General features: G+C 35.6%; 1 protein-coding gene across 8 annotated transcripts in view; it reads left to right on the top strand.

Annotated features, from left to right (window-relative positions):
- The first annotated feature begins 1,249 nt into the window (after nucleotides 1-1,249).
- The window catches only part of LOC109097488 (membrane-associated phosphatidylinositol transfer protein 2), a 61,019-nt gene continuing 38,926 nt past the window's right edge, over nucleotides 1,250-23,342 (top strand). For 4 of the 8 annotated variants that reach the window (XM_042765573.1, XM_042765577.1, XM_042765576.1 and 1 more), the window contains exons 1-2: nucleotides 1,250-1,899; nucleotides 21,225-21,419. In XM_042765573.1, the coding sequence (XP_042621507.1) occupies nucleotides 21,342-21,419 (78 nt within the window). In that variant the 5' untranslated portion in view covers nucleotides 1,250-1,899; nucleotides 21,225-21,341. The other 4 variants (XM_042765579.1, XM_042765580.1, XM_042765575.1 and 1 more) reach the window with 3 other exon arrangements.

The raw sequence follows: 23,342 nt of genomic DNA on the forward strand, positions 1-23,342 counted from the left end.
AAAAAAAGGAGGGGGGGGGGGACTAATTTGTATGTATGTAAACAAAGTGTGTGTATTGTGAACCTGACAGATTCGTATGTGCAAAACCATAAATGATTTTGAGCTTGGATAGAAGGCAGCAAATATCAACTTGAATGTATAAAATAAATAATGACTTTGAATTTATAGGTGAACTACTTTTAAATTTAGTTTCTTACAGAACATGGTCATATGGTTTAAGAAGACTTTTATAGTTATTTTTTATTATTATTTATTATTATTGGAGCTTACAGGCCTGTTTACACCAGGAATGATGCCAATAATGATAACTATTTTAGTGTCCTAACATTCTGTTAATAATTAGTTGTTGCTGCAGTTTTGTCATCTGCCACTTTAAATGTTTGAGTTTCTAAAAGGAGGATGGATTCTGATTGGCTGTCGGTGTTTTTATTGTTCATCAGCTATAACAAAAAAACTTTTTTAAAAGTGATTCCAGTGATATCGTTCCCCTGTGCCATTATTATGACGTGGACTCTGCTGTTCCTTTAAATTTAGAACGTTTTTTAAAACTAAATGTATTGTTATATCAATTTTATTTTTCAACAGTTTTTCGGAAAATGAAAATCCTGTCCTCATTTAATATCACTCAAGTTGTTTCAAACCGGTATGAGTTTCTTTGAAAAATGTACGTTACCTAACAGTTGACGGTAGCCATTGACTTCCATAGTAATTAACTTTTCCATAGTAAGTTACGAAAATTTTTTAAAATATCTTATTTTGTGTAAATCAGAAGAAAGAAACTCTGAGGGTGATTAAGTAATTACGGATTTTCATTTTTTAGGTGAACTGTCCCTTTAACAGATGATGTAATAACCTTTCACTTTCACTGCATGGAAAAGAGCTGGTTTGTACATTGTAAATCCTGCCATTTTTCCATAGAAGCAAAAAAAACAGCTTTGCAACATGAGGGTGGGTAAATTAGTAATTTATTAAGGTTTTGTTTCGTAATTTTTAGAGCTTGACAGCTAGTCCCCATCCACTTCCATTGTATAGACGAACAGCTTGAACAATATGCAAAATATCTCCTTTTGTGTTTTGCATAAGAGAGATAGCCATATGGATTTGGAACAACACGGTGGTAAGTAAATAATTACAAAATTTTAAGTTTTGCCTTAACTCTGTCGCTTTAAGAAACCCTCGCTACAGCAGCGGTTTTAGTCATAGAAGTGCGCCGCCAGAGGGCACTACAGCGATGGAAACATAACTAGAGGAAGGGGAGAGGTGCATTTACCATCCAATGATATCGTACCAGAAATGATGCTGCTCGCACTTTCGGTAAAGATAGAAAGAAGGAAAGGACGTGCACGCACTGAAAAGCTAGGTCAAGGTTTTGAGAAAGAGCATACATGCTTTAAATAGACCCGCGGAACCCACAGGACGGCGCACAAATGCAAGGATCAGCATACCTGTACAGGTTTTCTGCATGCTGCTTTTTAAAGGAGTAACTATATTAGCTGCAGCGGATATAATCATGCAGGAAGCCTTACTGCAACGTTACATGCTGAAAACAACAATGCAAAGGCAGTGACAGTCAATCTCGAGCTCTACTGTGGTTTAACCAGTCCTGTCACTTCCTCTTTGACGTGTATGTAGTGGACTGTCAGTCGTAAGCGCTATTTTAAAAGCACAGGACTTTATGTTTTGATTGCATGGAGGAATCCGTCGGCCTGCTTCGCTGTTTTATTAATCGGCTGAACCGGTAGCCAGCAGCTCGCTTACAGACAGAGCGAGGAAATAGCGTTGCAGCGACCGGCAGACACCTCGATCCGCGGCGGGGATGTGTGTGAGCTAAAGCCGCCGGATATCGATGGCCGCGTCGCTCTGATCAGAGCCGCTTCGAGCTAAAACCCCGCGCCGAAGGTAAGAAAAACAAAGCCCGCGAAACATCTAAACGCATTTGAAAATGTTCTTCTCAACGGTTTATTTTGAATTCCAACGGCCTCTTAAGAGTTCGCTAGTCACGGCCTTCTCTAGCTGTCATTCGTGACCAAAATTAATTATTAAACGCCTTAAACCCTGATTTTTTTTTGTTTTTGTTTTGTTTTTTTGTTTTCTAAACGGATTGCCCCGTTTAAACGAACCATTTGGGAGTTGAAATGAGATTAACGCATGTGAGTATTAAAGGTGTTATTAAGTTAATTGTGGAGGAGATTATTCGATTATTTAGATGCTGTAACTTTAGTGTTATCTTAAGGCTTTTACGGTTGTCTAGATTAGATGGGATTCATAAATCGGCCGCGGTAGCATAAATAGTTAATGAGGGTTATCACTGGGCAGTCAAATCACTTATCAGTTTGATTTTCTACCTGTAATAATGTATGCTGTATTCATTTAATGGTATCAGTTTCGTGAATTAGCATTGAATTATGTATATTCATCTTTAAAGAGTCTTACTTATTATTTATATTTATGTCTGATTTAAAATGATTACTGCATGTGATCTCCTCAGGAAAGCTGGTCATGAGATGTATAGTATGATTTTTGGGTTTTGAATTTGTGACCTATCAAAGTTAATTAGCTGTCAGAGAGATTAGTTAGCTCTACAAGTGACATTATCCACTGCAAGTAAACTGATGAATACCTACCTAATTTAAGAAAAATATAACTTTTTCTGATGTTAGAATTTTTAGGTTTGCCATGAACACTGTTCCCAAAGTCTGGAAAAATCTTGATGTATTTTTTTTTTTAAATGATAGAAAATAGGGATGCATCGATCTGATACTCAGGATCGGTATCGGCACCGATACTGGCATTTTCTGCGGATCGGGTATCGGTCAGACGAGAACGAACTGTTCGATTAAACCGGTTCTTCTTAGTGAACCAGTTGAACCAGTTCACCAAATCAGACTGAATCGTTTGAAACGGTTCGCATCTCCAGTAAGCATTAATCCACAAATTACTTAAGTTATTCGCTTTTTTTAACGTGACACTCCCTTTAAGTCAAAATAAACCAATATCCCAGAGTAATTAATTTACTCAAACAGTACACTGACTGAGAACTGAAGATGAACACGAGCTTTTCTATGCAGACTCGGAGGACTCCGTGTTGTTTCAAGCGCATCATGCTGCGCTCGGGATGTGCATAAGAGCTCTGTGCCGCTATATATTGGCGTCTTTAGCATTATAATATTTTTCTGCGCAATCAAAGTTTATTAATAGCCTTTCTTATTGTGTCCTATCGATCACATGTTGCTTCCTTTATTACTGTGCTATACATTTAAAAGAAACGTCTTTTAGATTTCTGTATAAATGTATATAGGCTACTTGTTTTTTCATGAATGTATTTTACAACAATACAAAGAGAAATGTGTAACATTTTACCAGATTTTAGACTTATTCACTTTTATTTGTAAATAACATATTTCACTAGATTTTATTAAATTATTGTGCACCCGTGATATTTCTAGAGTATCTTTTGATGGTGAATTATCCACTAACCTAGTTTATAATAGTATTTTTGTCATAGATTATGATTATATTTTTTCATTTGATATTTTTCATTAAAATTAAGTGGATCGGTTCTGAAAAAATGGTATCGTTGCATCCCTAATAGAAAAACAGCTTTGTAGTTTATACAAAAACAGTAATATGTTATAAAAAATCTGCTATTTTGGAAACAAACAAACAAACAAAAAAGTGTAAATGGTGATTTACAGGCCTGGAAAGGTTATTTAAATTTCTATTTTGAATATACATTTTTTTTTAAATTATGCTAAACTATGTCTTAGTATCTTATTAGATATAAATTGCAGTTTGTGAGTATAACTTCTGTAATATGATTTTTCTTAACGTGGGAACACTGTTGATTTTTAGCCAAATAATTTTTTACAAATATTTGATAATTTTACAGTTTTTTTGCATATGCGGTTGACTCAAATGACACAGACGTGACTCTCAGTCATGTGTTTTTGTGTGCATGTCCATGTAATAATTGACCATTTTTGTCAGTTGACCCTGTTTGGCTGTTTTGGTCTATTGGATGTCTAAAGTTAATCAACTGTCAGAGATAACCTACCTGGTTAAGGATTAGAAAGCCCTTAAAGTTACGTTACCCTAAGACGAAGAGTGTTTGTGCTGTAAAACAGTTTTGTAATCCATTTATCCATCTATCCATCTATTTAAAAACCAACTATCTATACATCCATCCATCCATCCATCCATCCATCCAATACTGGTCCCCCCAATATTTAGATCGGCTGATAAATAAATTTTTACGTTTGGCCCCCCCAGTCCAAAATGTAAAGATTCATCCTCAATATCTAGCATTATTTTCATCTGTCTTTGATTAATAAACGCATCGAAAACAGTCCTGCATCATCCAGTAATAATTTCAGTCTTGCCAAGATAATTAGGATGTTCTTCACGTCTTAATCGCAGGGTCACAATTAACTTGTCACGGACTTGTTAATTTTAGCTGCTATTCATTCCACGTGTGCGCGCAGGACCCTCCCTTTTGCTAGCAACCTGCATTTTTAGTTAGCGAGACCTCATAGTTTGCCCTGGTCTTTTCAAGCAAATCGAGGGAGAGGAAAAAATGCTTCCCAGTATCTAATTATCCTGCCAAAATGATTAGGTTTGTTCTTAATGAATCCTGTTATGAAGCAGCCATCGTAGATAGAATGAGTCACAGTATTGATTGACTTCCAGTGCCCCCTCCGCTCCCCCCCGGCCGGAGAATGCCTGCTAATGGCTGCAGCTCCGGCAGGGACGTATGGGTGGACGGAGGCAAGGCAGGCCGCTGCCAGGCTCGTGACAGTATGCCGATATGACCCAGACACTGTCAGCAGTGAGCCGGTGCCATGGCGTAGAGAGGGGAGCGAAACGACGGGGCGATACACACTACACAGTTGCACCTTGTTATTTATAGCCGAATAGTAAACACTTAAATACATTCCCTCCAAACAAGGCAAGCAGGCGTGCTAGGGGCCACCAATCTGCTTCAGAACATACGTATGTTCATTTGAGCCAGGAAGTTTTGTCATCCATTGTGTTATTATTGTGAAAGAGCCAGTAATGAGCTTTTTTTTTTTTTTTTTTTTTTTTTTTTTTTACTGTGGCTTTTTCTTGGTTAACATTTTAAGAATTTCACAGCACAATAGCTATAAATAATTTAAGAATATGGATATCTTTGCTGGAAATTCAACCCAAAAAAGGTTTTATATATTAAATAAGCATGTACTGTAGAAATTGCTGTTTTTGATAATCAACTCAATATACTTTAGTACTTGAAAAGATGATTCAATAAGTCTGTTAACAAATCATAGCAAAACCAGTCTTGCATTTTATATAATACTTCAAAAAGTTACAAAAGTTGTCACTGGTGCGGTACCCTTTCTAATTTGTACATTTTTGAGACCAGTATGTACCTTTAAGGTACCAATATGCATCATTTAGGGATAAATATGGTACAAAGATGTTACTTTTAGCGAAGGTACTGCCTTAGTGACAGCTTTTGTACCCTTTTTTTTAGAGTGTAAGTTAAAAAGAAAAGCTGATATATGAACCAAATGTAATAGAGAGCTGCAGCCTTGACATCAAAACCCAGAAGACTAATTCACCATGGGTTCCCTCGAGGTTTTCCTCTGGTTTTTTAATGGGGTTTTTCTAGGAAAATAAAGTATGTGGTAAACATATGTTTTGGATGTTTTGTTGTAAATTTAAATTAAATTAAATTAAATTAAATTAAATTAAATTTATGCATTTAGCAGACGCTTTTATCCAAAGCGACTTACAGTGCATTCAGGCTATCAATTTTTACCTATCATGTGTTCCCCGGGGAATCGAACCCCCAACCTTGCGCTTGTTAACGCAATGATCAAAAAATCCAACTACAGTAAAAACATATTAAACTGCTCACACACCAAACTTTCTAATGTAGTGTTTTTTTTTTTTAATTCACATTTTCAGTATGGGTGTGTGCAATTTGCGTTGTAGAGCAAAACATCCAAGTATTGTCAATTTATATTTACCACAGACCTTATTTTACTCATGAATTGAAAACCCCCATTATAAAAACCCATAGGAAAATCTCAAGGGAACCCATGGTGAATTAGTCTTACAGGTTCATTGACATGAAGTCTGTCTATTGTACACAAGTTTGATGTAATTATTATTATTTTTTTTCATTTATGCAATTTTTTTTGCAACATTGCTTAACCATAAACCTGCTCTTAAACTGTGTTTGCACAACATAAATTGCTCATATTTCAGTCTTGCATGCAGGTCTGCGAGACTATGTGTAAACAGTTTTTCTAGAGTTTTATTTTGCACCGTAGTGGAAACTGTATCAGAATCGCTTCAAGGTTAACTTGTTTATTCCATTACATGGACAGTACCATCATTTCTTTAGAATGAATGAATTCAAAAGCAAAATCTTGCATTTGTGTTTGTATTCATGATATGACTGACAGTCGTTCACATACAGTACACTGGAATCTGTTAACCTGTGTAACAGTAGCACTTTTCCCTCGAGTGTGTAACGGAGACGCTCGACCCTGGTCTCCAGACACTGTATATCTCTCATAAATGAAGTATGTATAGGTTTGTGTGCGAGCACATTGTATCATGTTTAGCATAGCTTGTTCTGGATCTCCTTGAGTATTTGTCGAGGAGAATCAGCCCATCAGTCATCCCAGCACTGATGCGTCCCATCCTGTTTCTTGCTGGACTGTCTTGGCAGACGTTTCCACTGGGTACCACTGGTATCTCCGCTTCCAAATATACCCATTGTGCTCGTTAATAAGCATACTGTAGCAGGAAGTGTGTTGGTGTTGGCAGAAGAGCTGTGTGGGCATATGCTTGGGTGTTTTTATATAACTTACAGAAAGTTACAAATAGCCATAGCATGTCCATCGACATCTCTATTCCCTGTTCTGCTCATTAGTCAGCTCAGCTGATCTGGAAGAGTTGATTCCCGCAGTTGACGAGGGGAGCGGCATCTGTGTTCTAGACCTGTTTTAGAGGAACCGTAACCAGAATGATCATGGGATCCTAATCGAATAGTTTACTGAAAAAAATTTAAACTAATCACCCTCTGAATAAAAATGTAAAGGTAATTGCGACTTTTTATCTCACAATTCTGACTTTTCTCATTTCTCAGAATCACAAGTAATAAAGTCAGAATTGTGTTATAAAGTCGCAATTACATGTTATAAAGTCATAATTGCAAATTTATATCTCACAATTATGTCTTTTTTTCCACAGAATTGTGAGTTTGTAACTCGCAACTTTGTGTTATAAATTCAGAATTGTGAGAAATAAACTCGTAGTTTATATCTCACACTTCTGACTTTACAACTTGTGATTGCATGTTATAAAAAAATATAATTGCAACTTTTTAACAATCACAACTCTTACCTCATAACTCATAAAAACAAGAAATTAAATCTCATTAGTCATAAAAAAAAAAAAAAGTCCTTCTTTTTTAACGCAGAATTGGACTTTATAACTCAGAATTTAGTTTATATCTCATATGCGGCCCAGGACCACAAAAGCAGTGTTAAGTCTCTGGGGTATATTTGTAGCAATAGCCAAAAATACATTCTATTGGTCAAAATTATAGATTTTTCTTTTATGCCAAAAATCATTAGGACATTAAGTAAAGATCATGTTCCATGAAGATATTTTGTAAATTTCTACTGTAAAAATATCAAAACGTAATTTTTGATTAGTAATATGCATGGCTAAGAACTTCATTTGGACAACTTTAAAGGCGATTTTCTCAATATTTTAATTTTTTTGCACCCTCAAATTCAAAACATTCAGTTGCGAGCTAAAATCATTCTATATTTCATATTTAAATCTTAATATCCTGAAAATATAAAGTTTAAATCTTGCTATTTTGACTTTATAACTCACAATTTTGTGTTTATATCTTGCAATTCTAAAAAAAAAAAAAAAAAAAAAAAGTCAGAATTGCAAGATGTAAACTCGCAATTACATTTTGAAACTTTTTATTTAGTGGTAAATGATGTTCAATCTTGCAGCTCTTTTTTTATTTTTTTTATTATTACCCTGACTGATAGTAGTCAATAGCGACCATCTCTGTCAGGCTTCAAAATAGAGCACTGTGTTTCTTGCGCGTTATCTTTCAAGTCTTCTGAAGTCACGTTTTGTGTGATGAACACACTGGAAATGTTTGTCATTACTGACTTAAAATCTGCAGCTCTCAATGCTAATATTGATCCATTCAAATATGGAGCAAATAATGACTTTCTCATACTAAGCTATCATATTTCTTTGAATATGGTGTACATGTCGTATGAACTACTTTAATAGTTCTTTTGTCACTTTAGTTTTTTTTAATAGTTTTGGAGCTTGAGAGGCATGGTCACCAACTGGTGTTGGATATAAAACCAATAGATGAAGATACTCAGATGGGTTTGGATTGACATGATGGTGAGCAAATATTGAATGATTTTCATTACAGGGTTAACTATCCCTACAAACACATTGGCTGACACCATCAGAAGCCTTTGTGTGTTGAAATGATCCATCCGCTGACCTCATCCCAAAAGTTGCATAGTACTGTCCCCAAGTGTTATTTCGCTCATGCAGCTTGTGACGGCATAGCCAAACGTCACTGTCTTTTAAAATTTTAATAGTGTTTGTCCGCCCCACTTACAGTAATAGACTCGGAAAGGCAATACACTGAAAGGACCACTCTGTTAGGATAGACCTACCTGCTGCAACCTCTTTTGTAACATCAGTTCTTCAGGTGTTGGTTTGTTTTTGGGCAATAGCCATTCTTCACAAAGCATAACACCATTATTAATGAATGCAATTAGGAAATGGACAGTTGGTCTTAATAGATGCCTAATCTTGGTAACAAATGGGCCCGGTGTTTGGGGGTGGGGGGGTTTGTGTCATTGCGACTCCGAGCGGCGTGCTGTTAATGCTGCGAGAAGGAACTGTGTATTTTTCACTTTTTGCGCTTGGAGCCTGTCCAGACGCTAATGGTATTGGGCCGTGTGTGGCACTCTGAGGCCACGCCCACTGTGGCTTTGATTGATGACGTGGCCTCTGAACTTAGAGAAGTGACTGGTGAAAAGATGTTATGGTAGATGCTGGGATAGCTGATATAGTATGCATTATTAAAACCAAAAGTTGTATCTGTTGATGTTATTTAATGGATCTGTGTTAACATGAGCTAACAATGAACAGTGATGTTAAAAAAGATTAATAAATACTGTAACAAATGTATTGCTTATTGATAGTTAATGTTGGTTAATGCTCTAATTATTGTGAACTAATGGGTCCTTATTGTAAAGTGTCATTGCTGAGTGTCATTAAATTGATTTTGTGATCCGTATATGTCTTGTGACTCATTAGTGACTAGCGTTTTTAAATGCTTCTAAATGAAATAATTTTCCATGAACGAGTGTGAGCTGTTCAATTATATTCACTGATTCAAAAGATTGACTGATTAAAAAAGTTCACAAAATTCACTGCCATTTTTGATGTGGGTCAAAGACGAAAAAGGGGTTTTCAAGCATCAGAGCAACTAAAGTTTTATACATTTTTAAGTTGTTTAAGTTGTATAAAAAGTTTTGTTCTGTACTTTAGAATGTGAACTGTTTCATTTGATTTTTTTCTGAGCTATATATATATATAATTTATATAAATATACATTTTTTTTTTTTTAATTTAACCATGATTTTACAGAAGGCACTCACTAAAATGTCATTCAGTGTAACAGTAGTTCATATACCTAAAAATATTTTCAGGCATATTTAGAACCAGAATCATTAGATGACATCAAAAAACTCTATTTAGGATCACAGTGCTTCCCCCCAAAACTAATTAACTGTCATTTTAAATCTTTACCGGTCAAAAGTTTGGGATCAGTTAGACTTGTAATGTTTTTTAAAGAAGTCTCTTCTGCTCATCAAGGCTGCATTTATTTGATCAAAAATACAGAAAAAAAACTGTGATCTTGCAAAATTTTATTACAATATAAAATAATGCTTTCTATTTTAATATCCTTTAAAATATAATTTATTTCTGTGATGCAAAGCTGAATTTCCATCAACCATTACTCCAGTATAAAGTGTCACATGATCCTTAAGAAATCATTTTAATATGCTGATTTATTATTAGAATTATCACTTTTGGCAACAGTTGTGCTGCCAAGTATTTTTTGGGAAACTGCGATTTACTTTTTTCAGGATTCTTTGATGAATAAAAAGTTAAAAAGAACAGCATTTATTCAAAAAATAAATCTTTTCTAACAATATAAGTCTAGTAAAAAACATAAAAAAATCATTCCGATCCCAAACTTTTGACCGGTATATGAAATCACTTTTATAAATTTTAAAGCTTTGGTCTTTGACCAATGTATTTAAATGTTTAAGCAAGTAAGTTACTTCATTAATTATGTCAAGCTCTCGGTTTTAATGATTCCAAACTCTGATTCGATGATTTATAAATATAAACATTGAGATACATATTTAATATTGTGAAAAAGCCAAAAGATATCTAGTCTTTTTATTAGATGCCATGTTTGTTTCTCTCTTACACAACAAAATCTGATCCACAGTCCCAATATTCAATATTTCCAGCATTGTTTTAAACAATCGAATGCGCTGGAGATTGTAGATCCGTGTATTTTGTTTTCTTGTGAGGTTTCTGTTTAATCTCCTTGCTGTAAAATGATACTCAATATTAAACACCTGATGCAGTATTCAACAGTGCGATCGATTTCTCAAGCCTCAAGTTATGCCAATTTCACATAAAAATCGATGCAAGCCCAAGTCGTTCTGTTCTACACACTGACGTTTCATACTCACCATGTCTTTTGAATAGTTATACACAGCCGAACATTAAAAACTGGCATGTTGCATCAAAACTGCAGTATTTCCATTTATGGTTTTCATCATTACCAGGAAAGAACTAGCTGGTGTCTTAAGCTTTCATTGGTGTCTGTGTTGAGGCTTTTTGGCTGCTGTGGTCCAGCAAAGTTCCTCTCCAAGTTCGTGTCTGATAAAGTATGAGGGTCAGTGGAATTTTCCCGCCACCGCACACAGCGACACGCTTACGCCATCGGCCCTTTCATCATCCTGTTGAGCCGTGTTGCTCACTCGTGAAGCGATTTGCATTTTATTGTGAGGTTTTGTAGATTTGCATTTGATATTTCAGCAGGTATTTGCAACGCAAAGCAACAGAGGGGGAATGAGACCTTTGAGGAGAAGTTGCCATTGATAAATTTTGTACATAGTATTATAGCATACAAGCAAGGAACTAGATTTAAAATGACATGTTCTCAACTTACATGCATCATATTTGCATATAATAACTCCTGTAGTGATTTGACTTGAGAATGAGATCGAGAGATTTTCTGGCTCATGTGTGTTTGGTCTCATTTGTATGTCTCAGTGCTTTTGCATTTTCCCTCCTAGCCACGTTATTTGTTCCTCCCCATTACCCAGCAGCATATCAGCAGTCGCATCAGGTATCCGCCTTATGAAACTCATGCATTATACCCCGAGCTCCCTTAATGTGCTCCGCCAACACCAGCGACGTAGCATCTCAGACTCCAGCGGAAGCTCTTTTCTCAATAGGTTCCATTTTTCCCACAACTGGCCCCTAAAAAGGCTTTTTATTAGCTCAGAGTAGAGGCTTGGCATGAGATGAGTGGCTGACGATTATCTGAGCTCAAACCCCCATGAGGTGAGTGATTTATTACAATAATTTAAAGAAACGAGTGAGCACGGAGGCGAGCCACTATCAGCTGGGCCGCTCTATAAATAAACTGCCTTTTCTCATCATCCGCCCCTCACGTCAAGGGTTTGTTTGTGCTTCCCTGTTCCTCCATTTATTCATGTGTAGCGGAGCATCGTCTCCGACTTATTTGCCTCTAATTTATCTGAAGCAGAAGAGACTTCGGATGTTCTGGTAAGAATTTTGTCGTTTTCGGAAAAGCATCATAGGAAGCGAAGAACGTCGTCCACGTGTGCGATTAGTTTAAGAGGGAAGCACATTGGGATGGATTATACGTTATTCAGTTTTGACAGTGATGCACATTATCTTTTATGTCGAGGTAATGTATTTTACAAAGGCAGATTTCACAAAGTCGCCATTTAAAAAAAATAAATAAAAATGAAATAGATACTTTAGTGATGCTTTTTGAATCCAAATAGCATAATGCCAAAGAACTGGTGTCAAATTATTGTACTTAACATAGGAGGACTTTGCAAAGTTATGAAAAAATAAAATACAATTAAGAAGAAAATATTAACCAAATTTAAACAATGGCATTATTTCGCATTTAAGTAACCATTAAGAAATAAAAAATAAATACATTTTTAGATATTTTAAATATGAACTACATTTTTAAATGTTTTGATGAGTAGAAAGTTGTCACGCTTCTCTTGAGCAGGGAACAAGGAGACAAGGAGTTCTTCAAATAACACCGGCGTTATTGCTCCAAACACATAGGGACCACTGGGAACACAGAATGATGTTTAAGACGGGACGCCAAAGACAGGGAAACACAGCTTAAGTACTAGAATTAAACGAGGAGTAAACTAGATACTTAAAGACACAAGGCTGGGGACTAATAACTTAATGATTAGAACTAAACAAGGACAGGAACAGGAAATCCAAATATGGTCACAAGAGGGAGGAAAACTGACAAAAGTGTTTATTTGAATTTTATTTTTTGTAATAATAAAGAAGTGTTTACTGTCACTTTATATCCATTTAATGTGTCCTTGACAAAAAAAAAAGTATGAATTTCTTTTGAAAAAAAAAAAAATTCTGACAGCAGTGTAAATATTAAAGACAATATTTATGAAAATGCAAGTTTAAAAAGAAAATTATGAAGAAAATATTTAATATTATCATTTTAAAGTAAAATATTTACCAATTAAAACAATGGTATCATAATTTTTTCTCATTTAATTAACGTCAAAAAATTACGATTAAAAAAAAAATGTTTTACTTTTTGCCCCGCATATTTTAAATATAAACTAGATTTTCTTACATTCTGTATAGAAAATGTTACTGATGCTTCCTCATTCCAAACAGCACATTGCCAAAGTATTGTACTTTACATAAGCATGCTTACAAAGTTATGAAAGAAAAAAAAATTTTTTTAAGATAATTTAAACATGAACTTGATTTTTATGTTTTATATCGAAAATGTTAGTGATGCTTCTTGAGTCCATATAGCTCAATGCTACATCTGGCTGATTGTCAGGGCGTTGCTTTGTGGTTGCTAAGGTATTCTGTCTGTTTTTAATGTGGTTGCTAGGGTGTTCTGAGTGTTTTCCCTCCAGTTTCTATGATATTTTGGTCTTTAGATGTCTTGTCACCTGTAGTTTTTCAAAGTTCTATGGAGTATTTTTTTTCAAGAAAATACTTTTGAGTCTTTCTACATCTATTTTTTCAGTTTGTTTTTCTTTTAATCTCATGTTTAATGTATTATTTGCCATCTCTTTGTAATTATTTGTAAAGCACATTTTACCGAAGATTTCAGAGTGAAAATTGTTTCAAAGTAAATCCTGCACCAAATTTTTTTCAGTGCATGATGAAGTTGCTTCAGGTTAAAGGTTTGTTACAGTCTTCCACAGCTAATTATTTCACTTGAAAGAATTAGCTTTAGCCTTTGACACCCTCAGAAATGGGATAATGGTGTTGGTATTCTCATGCCAGCAAATAACCCTGTTTAATCTCTTTATCTCAATAGCCAACAGTTGTAATATTCAAAATACTCCTCTGTTCTTTGTTCTGTTACACAACGTATCCAAAGCAAAGGAAACAGAAGGAAGTCCTTTGTCATAGTTGTGTGCTCAGAGGTTTAGCGGTGCATTAAAAATCCTGTTTTATTTTGTGGTGTTCAGCAGTTACAGTGGAACCGTGACGTGGGTCGTGTGCGTTCAGAGCCAGCGAGTGTCAGACTCCTGCATCTGTGTTATGTCGGAGGACTTCAGATCAATTAAATTGAACAAATTGCCGTTACTGGATAGACGGGTCTGTTAACAGAAACCTGCTGATGGGGGGATAACGGATGAGTGGTGTTTGGTGCTAAACACAACAGGTTCTGTCGTCAGGTTGGCTAGAAGGATGTGAAATGTCAAACATACCCAAAGTCCCCATTGTACTTCCTGTTTTTGAATAACACACTGAGATATGCACACCACATCTTTTAAGGTTTTAAGTGTGGTTCTCACGATAGCCACGCAAGTGAAATCTTAAGAGGCACAATACTATTTTTAACAGTACACAATTGTTTCTTTTAAAGCTTCAAAATTTGGTCAGAAATGCAGTAAAAACATAAAATATTTTAACAATTTAAAATAACTGTTTTCTAATTGGATATATTTTTAAATGTAATTTATTCCTGTGATGTATAGCTGAATTTTCAGCATCATTACTCCTGTCTTCAGTGTCACATGATCCTTCAGAAATCATTCTAATATGATGATTTGCTCAAGAAACATTTCTGATTATTATCAATGTTGAAAACAGTTCTGATGCTTCATATTTCTGTGAAAACAGCGATCAAACTTGGAACCGTAGTGCAAATATGAAAGAAACTTAAAATATTAACTAATGAAAATAATGGCATGTAACAACTACTTCGAGTTTCCAAATAATTATTCAAATAAACAGTGTTTAAAAGTTTAATGCCTGATAAAATAAGCTACATCATCATTGTTTTCAATTTCCCTCCTGTAGGCATTTAGTTTGAAATCAGATGTCTGGAAAGTGCTGTGCTGAATAACTAACCTGATGCGTTCCTGTAATTGTACACCGCATCGAGATGCCCAATTGTGCTGGACGCCAACCTTAAAGAAATCAATAAAGAGCTCTTAGCGTCCCTGCAGAGCTTAAGGCAGCGCCATATGAAATGTCACACATATCTAATCTACTGGTCGACCTCACATTAGCACTGTTTAAGTCAATTAATCTCAGAGGTCGATGTGTTTCCTGAGCTAATATTCATCATTAAAAGTTTTCATTAAAGTGAATTGCAGTACCACATATGATTATGTAAGTATTTCCGGTGCAATACACCTTTGCAGAAAGTGTTACTTTTATGTTTTTTGGTACATACAAGTAATCATTTAAAAGATTAATAACAGAACGAGCTGAGAGAGCTGAGAAACTGTATATTTGCAAGTTGAAGGTTTTTTTTTTTTTTTTTACGTACGTAGCCTAAATCAAAGTGGCCATTAATGTCTGTAGTTGGATTAAACACAAGAACACACTGTTCTCAAGAGCAAACCAGACAGATGGCTGATGTCCAGATAATATTTTGCAGTTAATATTAGCTATATATGGTATATATTTTTCTTAGTGGAAAATATGAAAAGAAAATGATAAGATCACTTTTTACATGTTTTTATCTTTGGCTGCGTTACACAGTTCACATTATTTTACTGCACAATACAATAAAGTACACTACCACCAATATAGAACCAACTAAGTGTCACATTCCTCATCATTTTTCTGTTATTGACATTACTAAACTAAAAATAATACTTCTTTAATGCAAGATGCAGATATAGCCTAGATTAATTAATTATGGCACATCTAGATGTATGTCTATTTATGCAGGAATTGATATAATGCAGATATAGCCTAGATTAACTAAAAATTCAACAAATATAACTACCTAAAATTGTACTTAAAATTCACTAAAGTTCACTGCCTCCTATCTAGATCCATCTTGATTGGTCGTTAATTATTAGTTGTGGGTAATGTTAGCTCAAAAAGCATGCATGAATGTATACGTTCACACTATTTAAGATGAAAAGTATGCAAATTGGAGTGATGCCATAGTCTTTGCTGCATTGCAAGTGTAAATAATAATTGAATATAAGCTTTGAAGTACATAAGTTACTGGCAGGTAATTCAGTGCCTGCAGAATTCCGCAAAATTGAAACAGCAGTGTTTTATTAAATATTTTGCCTAATTTAATTATGCTTTCAGCGTGTTTAAATTTGCTACACAGATTCCCCCCTTCCAAATCAGTGCAGTACTGCAATACACGTTTTAAATATTTACCTCACTATGTTTAAATTCATTCCATAGATTTTCACAGCTTTCCCTCCAAAATCAGTGCAGGAAATGTGATAGATGATTTAAATATTTTACCTCAGCATGTTTAAATATATTCCACAGAATTCCATGGATTTCCCTCCAAAATCAGTAAAGGAATGCGATGATGTTTTTAATAATTATGTCAGCATTTTTAATATTTACTCCACTGAATTCTGCAGTTTTCCCTCCCAAATCAGCACATGAATGCAATAGATGTTTTAAGTATTTTATCTCACCATGTTCAAATTTGTTTCTTAGAACTCCGTACAGTTCCCTCCAAAATCAGTGCAGGAATGGTAAAAGAATTCTGCAGGCTTGAGTCTATTTATAAGGTTGATGTCATTATGCCATTTTCAGTGACCCCTCCCTGTTCATTTTTTTTTTCACGTTAATTTTCTTTTATTCCATTGATGCTGCGTAATGCTTATTGACAGTCCTGCGCTCATATTAAGCTGCAGATGTTCCTCTCCTCTCCCCTGACTGAATCCAATAGCTATCAGTCAGTCTGGAAGAGCGAATGCAAGCAGGAGGGGGCGGGACCATTCACGAGAGCAGTTAGTGGACCGCCTTCATCACACCAACCCCAGCCAATCTCATAACAGCCTTTTGCATTTCCATGGCAACAGAGCTTTATAACCTCACAAGAGGTGGATACAGGCGAAACGGCAGAGGAAAAAGGTTGCAAGTGAGAAGGAGATAAAAAAAAAAAGCAAGATTTTTTTTTTTTTCCTTCATATTTTCCTGATGATTTAACTAGCAGCGTTTGATGACATCTTCATTCATACCAGAAGATAAAACAGCACAACAATGGTGGCAGGATGCTAGAATGCTTGTGTTTGGGAATGAGACGTGGACCGGCTGCTTTCTGTCCATTGATCGGATCAGTTGGATAGACAGCATGATAAGCGCCATCTAACAGGTAAAACGTCTATGCTTGGGTAAACGTCTTGAATCTCAGCACCTGGTACTCGATGCAACTGGTAAACAGGTGTTTTTTGAGGGGACAGAGGGCTGCATGCTGTGTTTTCCTGTGTTTGATCCGAGTCTCTAATGGAATGCTCATTTATCCCACAGTATTTTCACATGCAAATCCATCTGTGCATGTCTCGGCTGTGATTTGGGCATTTCGAGACCCAAATAGCCTCACCTAACCTCACAATTTAACTGATACAAGCCTTGACGTATTAAGATGGAGGTTGAGGTGGGGTAAAATCTTAATTTCAAGAAGGAAGTGGTTAACGGTGATGTCAACGTGATGTTTTGTAGGGCTGTACATTACAGATAATGTCACCTCAGCCAGGATTTCCTTGTATTTTTATACAAAACAGGTTTTATAGGTGTCAAATGTATTTTGAAATGCAACACATTGAAATCATGATATGCCTTATGTGGACACTTGACACAAACAAGCAATTACCTTTTCCATTCCTCATCTAATTCTGTATACTAATTACTACACCATTAAATGGTATTGCACTCTTTTAAGTCACTTGCATGCTCCCGTATTTTGCATTCTGTGTCTAAGATGTGCTTTAAAAAAGATACGGGGTTGTGGTGTCCGTTTGTTTGGACACACAGGTCCTGGGAAAGCATTCTCGGTAGGGAACTGTCCTTTTATAGGCACTGTAGACACTTGCCAACGGGAGGAATTTTTGGAAACCTTCCCAAACATAATTATGGAAAATTGCATCTGATGCGGTTATAGAGAATTGTGATTATTTTGTCACTACAGATCGATGGCAACACATGCTCCAATGCAGTATGGCATCATTTTAACCAGCTGGTGAGAAATAGAAAGATAATGCGCTGAAATCCCTCTCGGTAGGTACATATGTCAGTGTTTCACGACACGTCTGACACAAACAAATCCCGTAGCGCTTGTGTTTTGTTGTAAAACGCCACGACAGGCATCAGGACGGACTGGTTTCAGTGGGAGTGAAGTTGTCATCTGTAATGTCCTTTGAAGAATAGGTTAGACGACTGTTCAAGGAGCAGTAGTGTCTGGCATGCAGCAGAACGTCTCAGGCCTTCATGATGGTGTCTTAATGCATTTGTTTGATATTTCAGGTCTAGCCACAAGCCCTGACCTAGTTCAAGACCAAAATGCACCAGCGCTGGCAGCTGTGACTCACCAGCGCTGACCATTACTGCTCTCAATTATTCCATCCAGTTGGGATCTTTTATTGTCTTTCCTGTGAAAGAATGACGAAAGCCTATTCTGATATTTATAAGTAAACAGTGAATGAATGCAGTAATTTTAGCCTTTTGTTTTAACATTGAAAATCCTTTTTAAAAACACTTAACTATTGTATTTAATTTCCTTAATTTAGATTCATTTCAAACCTGCGTGACTTTTCTTCTATATTAAGATCTTCAGCAACTACGCTTACAAGTTAATATTTCACAACACTAATGATTTATTAAAACTGTTTAATGTAATCTTTATCAAATCACTTATAGTGTATTTTATATTGTATATTATAATATTTGGATTTCTAAATGTACACTATATGTATGGTTAAAAAAAAAAATCTCACCAAGGCTGCATTTATTTGATCAAAAATGTAAATGTAAAATAACTGTTTTCTATATTAATAGGATTTAAAATGTAATATATTTCTGTGATCAAAGCTGAATTTTCAGCATCATGACTCCAGTCTTCAATGTCACATGATCCTTCAGAAATCATTCCAGTATGCTGATTTGCTGCTCAAGAAACATTTCTGACTATTAATAATATTAATGTTGGAAACGGTTGTGCTGCTTTATACAGTTCTGTGGAAACTGTGATACGTTTTTTTTTTTTTTTTTTTTTTTCAGGATTCCTTGAAAAGGAAATTCAAAAGAACAGCATGATTTGAAATACAAATAGAAAACATGTTTGAAATATAAATATTTTGCAACATTATAAATGTGTTTACTATAACTTTTCATCAGTTTAATGCATCTGTACTGAATATGTACCAACATTTGAACAGTAGTGCACTTAATAGCATTTAAAATATAATTTTATTAATGTATTTAGTAATAAAAAAAAATAAATACAGTTTTGGATCAACATGAGGGTGAGAAAACAAGGACTAAATGAATACCTAAGCTTTGGGGTATCTTGGAATGAAGCAGTGGTGATAAACACTCATTTAGTCTCTAACCTTTCCTTTTGTGACCCTTTGATTATTGTTACTATTTTTAGAGACTCGTCGGGGGTCCAGCCAATCTATTGTAATCGTGTTGAATGCTTCCTTTTCTCCAGAGGCAAGACAGCGCAAACCTTTTTACTGCGAGGGTGCATGATGTAACCAAGCCATTCCAGCTATTTATAGACCAAATAGCTAGATATTTTTCATCACGGATGCTGTTTTTAGCGCCGACAGCTGTTGCACCTAACATGGCCCCTCTTGGGAACCTTGAGATGGTCGCTTGGTTGATGTCCAGTGATTGTTTTTGAGTCCCGTGGTGTCTGTGTTTACACCAGCTCACCTTTCTGCACACATGCGCTCAGCTTTACCTCTCAGGGAAGAGTTGGGTAAGTTGTCTGCGGATAATCCGTCTTACACTAAGCAGTCTGTGTCATGTGACGCGCCCAGTGGAACCGCAGGAGAGTTACGGTGTCTGCCGGACCTCTGTGTCATCAGCAGGTGGATTTACATTTCTTACGGCAGCCGAAGGTCAAATCGAGGCCCCTCGTGTATTGTTTTGTTTTGTTTTGTTTTTGCATAGATGTCATTCCTGGACAGTTGGATTCCATTACAGCACTGCTGGCGTACAGTAACACTGCATTTATTAATTGCGAGTTGGTTGTGCTGCATGCGTTTGAGACTACTATGTCTGAATACATAATGCCTGTGTGATTATTCAGAACATCTGTTGATTTTGGGTTTTGTGAATGATTATGAAGCAATATAGACTATGCTACTTTTGTAAACAGAGAAATACACCGTTTTAAAATCCTGTATGCATTTCAGTTTGAAGATGCTTTTCCAGTGTTTGTCCAAGAAGAAGTAATGTTATCTAATAAGTGATATAGAATATGCTAGTTTGTAAATGGTTGTAAATAGTTTATTAATGAGCATTTTAGTTTGAAGCTACTTTATCCGTGTTTCTCTCTCTATATGTGTGTGTGCAAATATATATACAACAAGCAAACAAATTGCTTGAGAAGCTGAAAGACTGCACTGAAAAACACAGATACAAACATGTTTTTAGATCTGTTGTATCCGTGTTTTTCAGTGCAGTCTTTCAGCTTCTCATCCTGAGTCATTTTCCTAGTCTTGTCTTGTTTTCCTGTCAAAATATCTCAACTTCCTTCAAATATGATACATCTACTCAAGAAGCAATCTTGCATAAATATATTAAGACTTGTTTTCAGAGAATCTATGCAATACTTAAAAACAAAATCTCTAAATTATTGTTTTTATTTTATTATTTATATATGCATTTGTTCTCTGTATGCATCTCTGGAACATTCTTAGATCTATTGCTTTTTTCTGTGTATTGATGCATTTGTGCAAGAGAGACGACTTTGACCATTGCAACATATTTCAACATATTTCAACATTTTTTTTTCTTAAGAAACTTTACCTGATCAAAGTGATTAATCTTTTAAAAACACATCTTCAGTCTTTTTCTTAATCAAAATTATTTTTGTCTTTTATTTCCTGTAAAAAATATCGCAACATCCTTGAGAACAAGATATATTTACTCAAGAAGCAAACTTGCACATGATATTAGGGGTTGTTTTCAGGCAAAATATCTTCAAGTAAGTTTCTCTCTCTTTTAGTCATTTACCCAAATCGTTATGATGAATATTGATTATGTTTAGATATTGTATCAGTATTACAGTAAAAATATCTCTGCATCCTTCAAGCAAGATAAATTTAGTCAAGAAGCAAACTTGCCCAAGATATCAGGACTTGTTTTAAGAGCAAATATCTTGAATTAGGTTTCTTGAATTTTCTTCTTTTCTTGCTAAATGTATGCGGTTTATGATGAAGCTTTATTGTTTTGATATTTTCACTGGAGAAACACAATGTTTATTTGTTTGTTTGAGTCTGTGTACACATGCCTCAGATCTCAAAATCTTTCCTCTGGACGTCCGGAGATGATTTTCAAGTCTGATTTGTCTGTTTTCTGCCCAGGTCTGAGAAATGAGCTGGGCTCCTTCTCTCTGATGCACTCGAGCTAAGGGCCGTCCTGGTGGATTTGCCCCTGACCCAGCGGAGCGTTTCCAGCCCCAGCCCCGCTCCACGGCCAACATGCTGATCAAAGAGTACCGCATCCCCATGCCCATGAGCGTGGAGGAGTACCGCATCGCTCAGCTCTACATGATTCAGGTTTGCTCCTGGCTTTATCTTACGTCAAAGCAGTCAAAAATTCTGTTATTAATTACTCATCCTCACACAGATCTTTGTCTTACAATAATGTTCCTAATGACCACGTCTGTCAAGCTCCAAAAAGGATAAGAAATCTCCGTAAAAGTAGTTTGCACAGCTTGTGAGCTATATTCCAAGTCTTTTGAAATCATACAGTTGTTTTAAAAAAGTAATTTATAAAAAAATATCAATTATCACAGATCCCAAATCAAATGTTGTGACTTTAAATGTGTCATATAAGGTAGACCCCAATGATACCAACGTAAAAACACAACACAGAATTTCTAAAAAACAAAACACATCATAAGGCCCTATTATTGTAAAAAAAATTAAACATGCTTTTTGATTATTAAAGTTTGATTAAACATTTTAAAGTGTGGTAAAAATAAAACAGAATTTAAGAAAAAAAAAGTCTTTCATAGGGCCCTAAAAATCAGATTTTTGTTAAATTGTATAAGTTTTGTGATTTCAAATAATTAGACGTGGTTTTACTTTTACTTTTAAAGTATTAACATTTAATTAAACCATTAAAAGGATATTTTAGCCAAAAATGAACATTATGTCATCAAACACTTGACGGTAGCCATTGACTTCCATAGTAATTTTTTAAGATACTGTACTATGGAAGTCAATGGCTGCCATTAACGGTTTGGTTACCAAAATCCTTCAAAAATATTTTCTTTTGTGCTCAACAGAAGAGAGAAACTCTGGACCAAGTGGATGCTGAGTAAATGATGACAAAAATGACAAAATAAAACAGAAAAAATGGAATCCAGAAAAATTAAATAGGAAAATAATGTATTGCATAGGACCGTACGCATAAACTTTGGCTTCAGTAACGTTTGACCGCTAAACACAAAAAGCAATGGTGGCTAATCTGTGTCATTTTTTATTTGCGATCTATGATTTAAATAGTGGTCTGTTCCTCACAGAAAACTTCAGAGGACTTATGTTGAGTCATTTGGGTTATTTTTATGGTGTTTTTTTTAGCCTGTTTGGTTCATATGGTCACTGTGAACCGTGTGGAAAAGAGACGTGTGAATCTCCTTTTGTGTTCCCCAGAAAAAAATAACAGCCTGTGGGTGTGGAATAACACCAGTATGAAAGAATATACATATTTGGGAGTTCTTTTAAGTGCGTCATGCACTTCTGTTCCTTCTCTGCAAAGTGAAGCTTGTAGCATACAAAAAGCTGTGACTCACAGCTGGCTTGTTTGGTGTTTCCTTTTTGAAACATGCTTTACTCTCTGGGTCAAATGCAGTGAAAGTAACATGCATGTTACTTCATTCAAATATGATGTACATGTGCAATTTTGCAGACGGTGTTTCACATCTATTTTTGGTCGGGCACAATGCATGCTCTAAATATTTCACTAAATTTGGCCCGTGATCCCCTGAGACAGGTTGTGGGTGCTGGCGAGGCAGGAAGCACTTTACGCATTGTGCTGATGCCGAAACCACCAGCGAGCTGATGGAGAAATGCTGATGCTCATCGGCAGAGAACCACTGCAGTGTGCAAATGTAGATGACATGCCTTTGAAAGAGATTTTTAATATCATAATCACAAAGTGCTTGGCCAAATTGTGCAGTCCTACTAAACTTAAAATAGGGTGGTTTACCCAATATTTGTGAATGCTCTGTATTTCTTAAGCTATATGGATTAATGTCGCAATAATTTAGCAACATGTAAACGTCAAACTCTATTGAAATCAATTGAGTCTCTTGAGTTCATTTGTTTGCCACAAAGTTGCCGCTCGATGGAAAGCGTTCTACAGATCTGTATCTAGTGAAATGTCTGTCTGCAGAGGTTTGCATGAAATTTAATGAGTGCTCAGATCGTTGTTGGAGCTCACAGTGAGGTTACGCCCACAGATCTAACTGAGCT

This window comes from Cyprinus carpio, chromosome A10, assembly GCF_018340385.1.
Source record: "Cyprinus carpio isolate SPL01 chromosome A10, ASM1834038v1, whole genome shotgun sequence".
Taxonomy (NCBI): domain Eukaryota; kingdom Metazoa; phylum Chordata; class Actinopteri; order Cypriniformes; family Cyprinidae; genus Cyprinus; species Cyprinus carpio.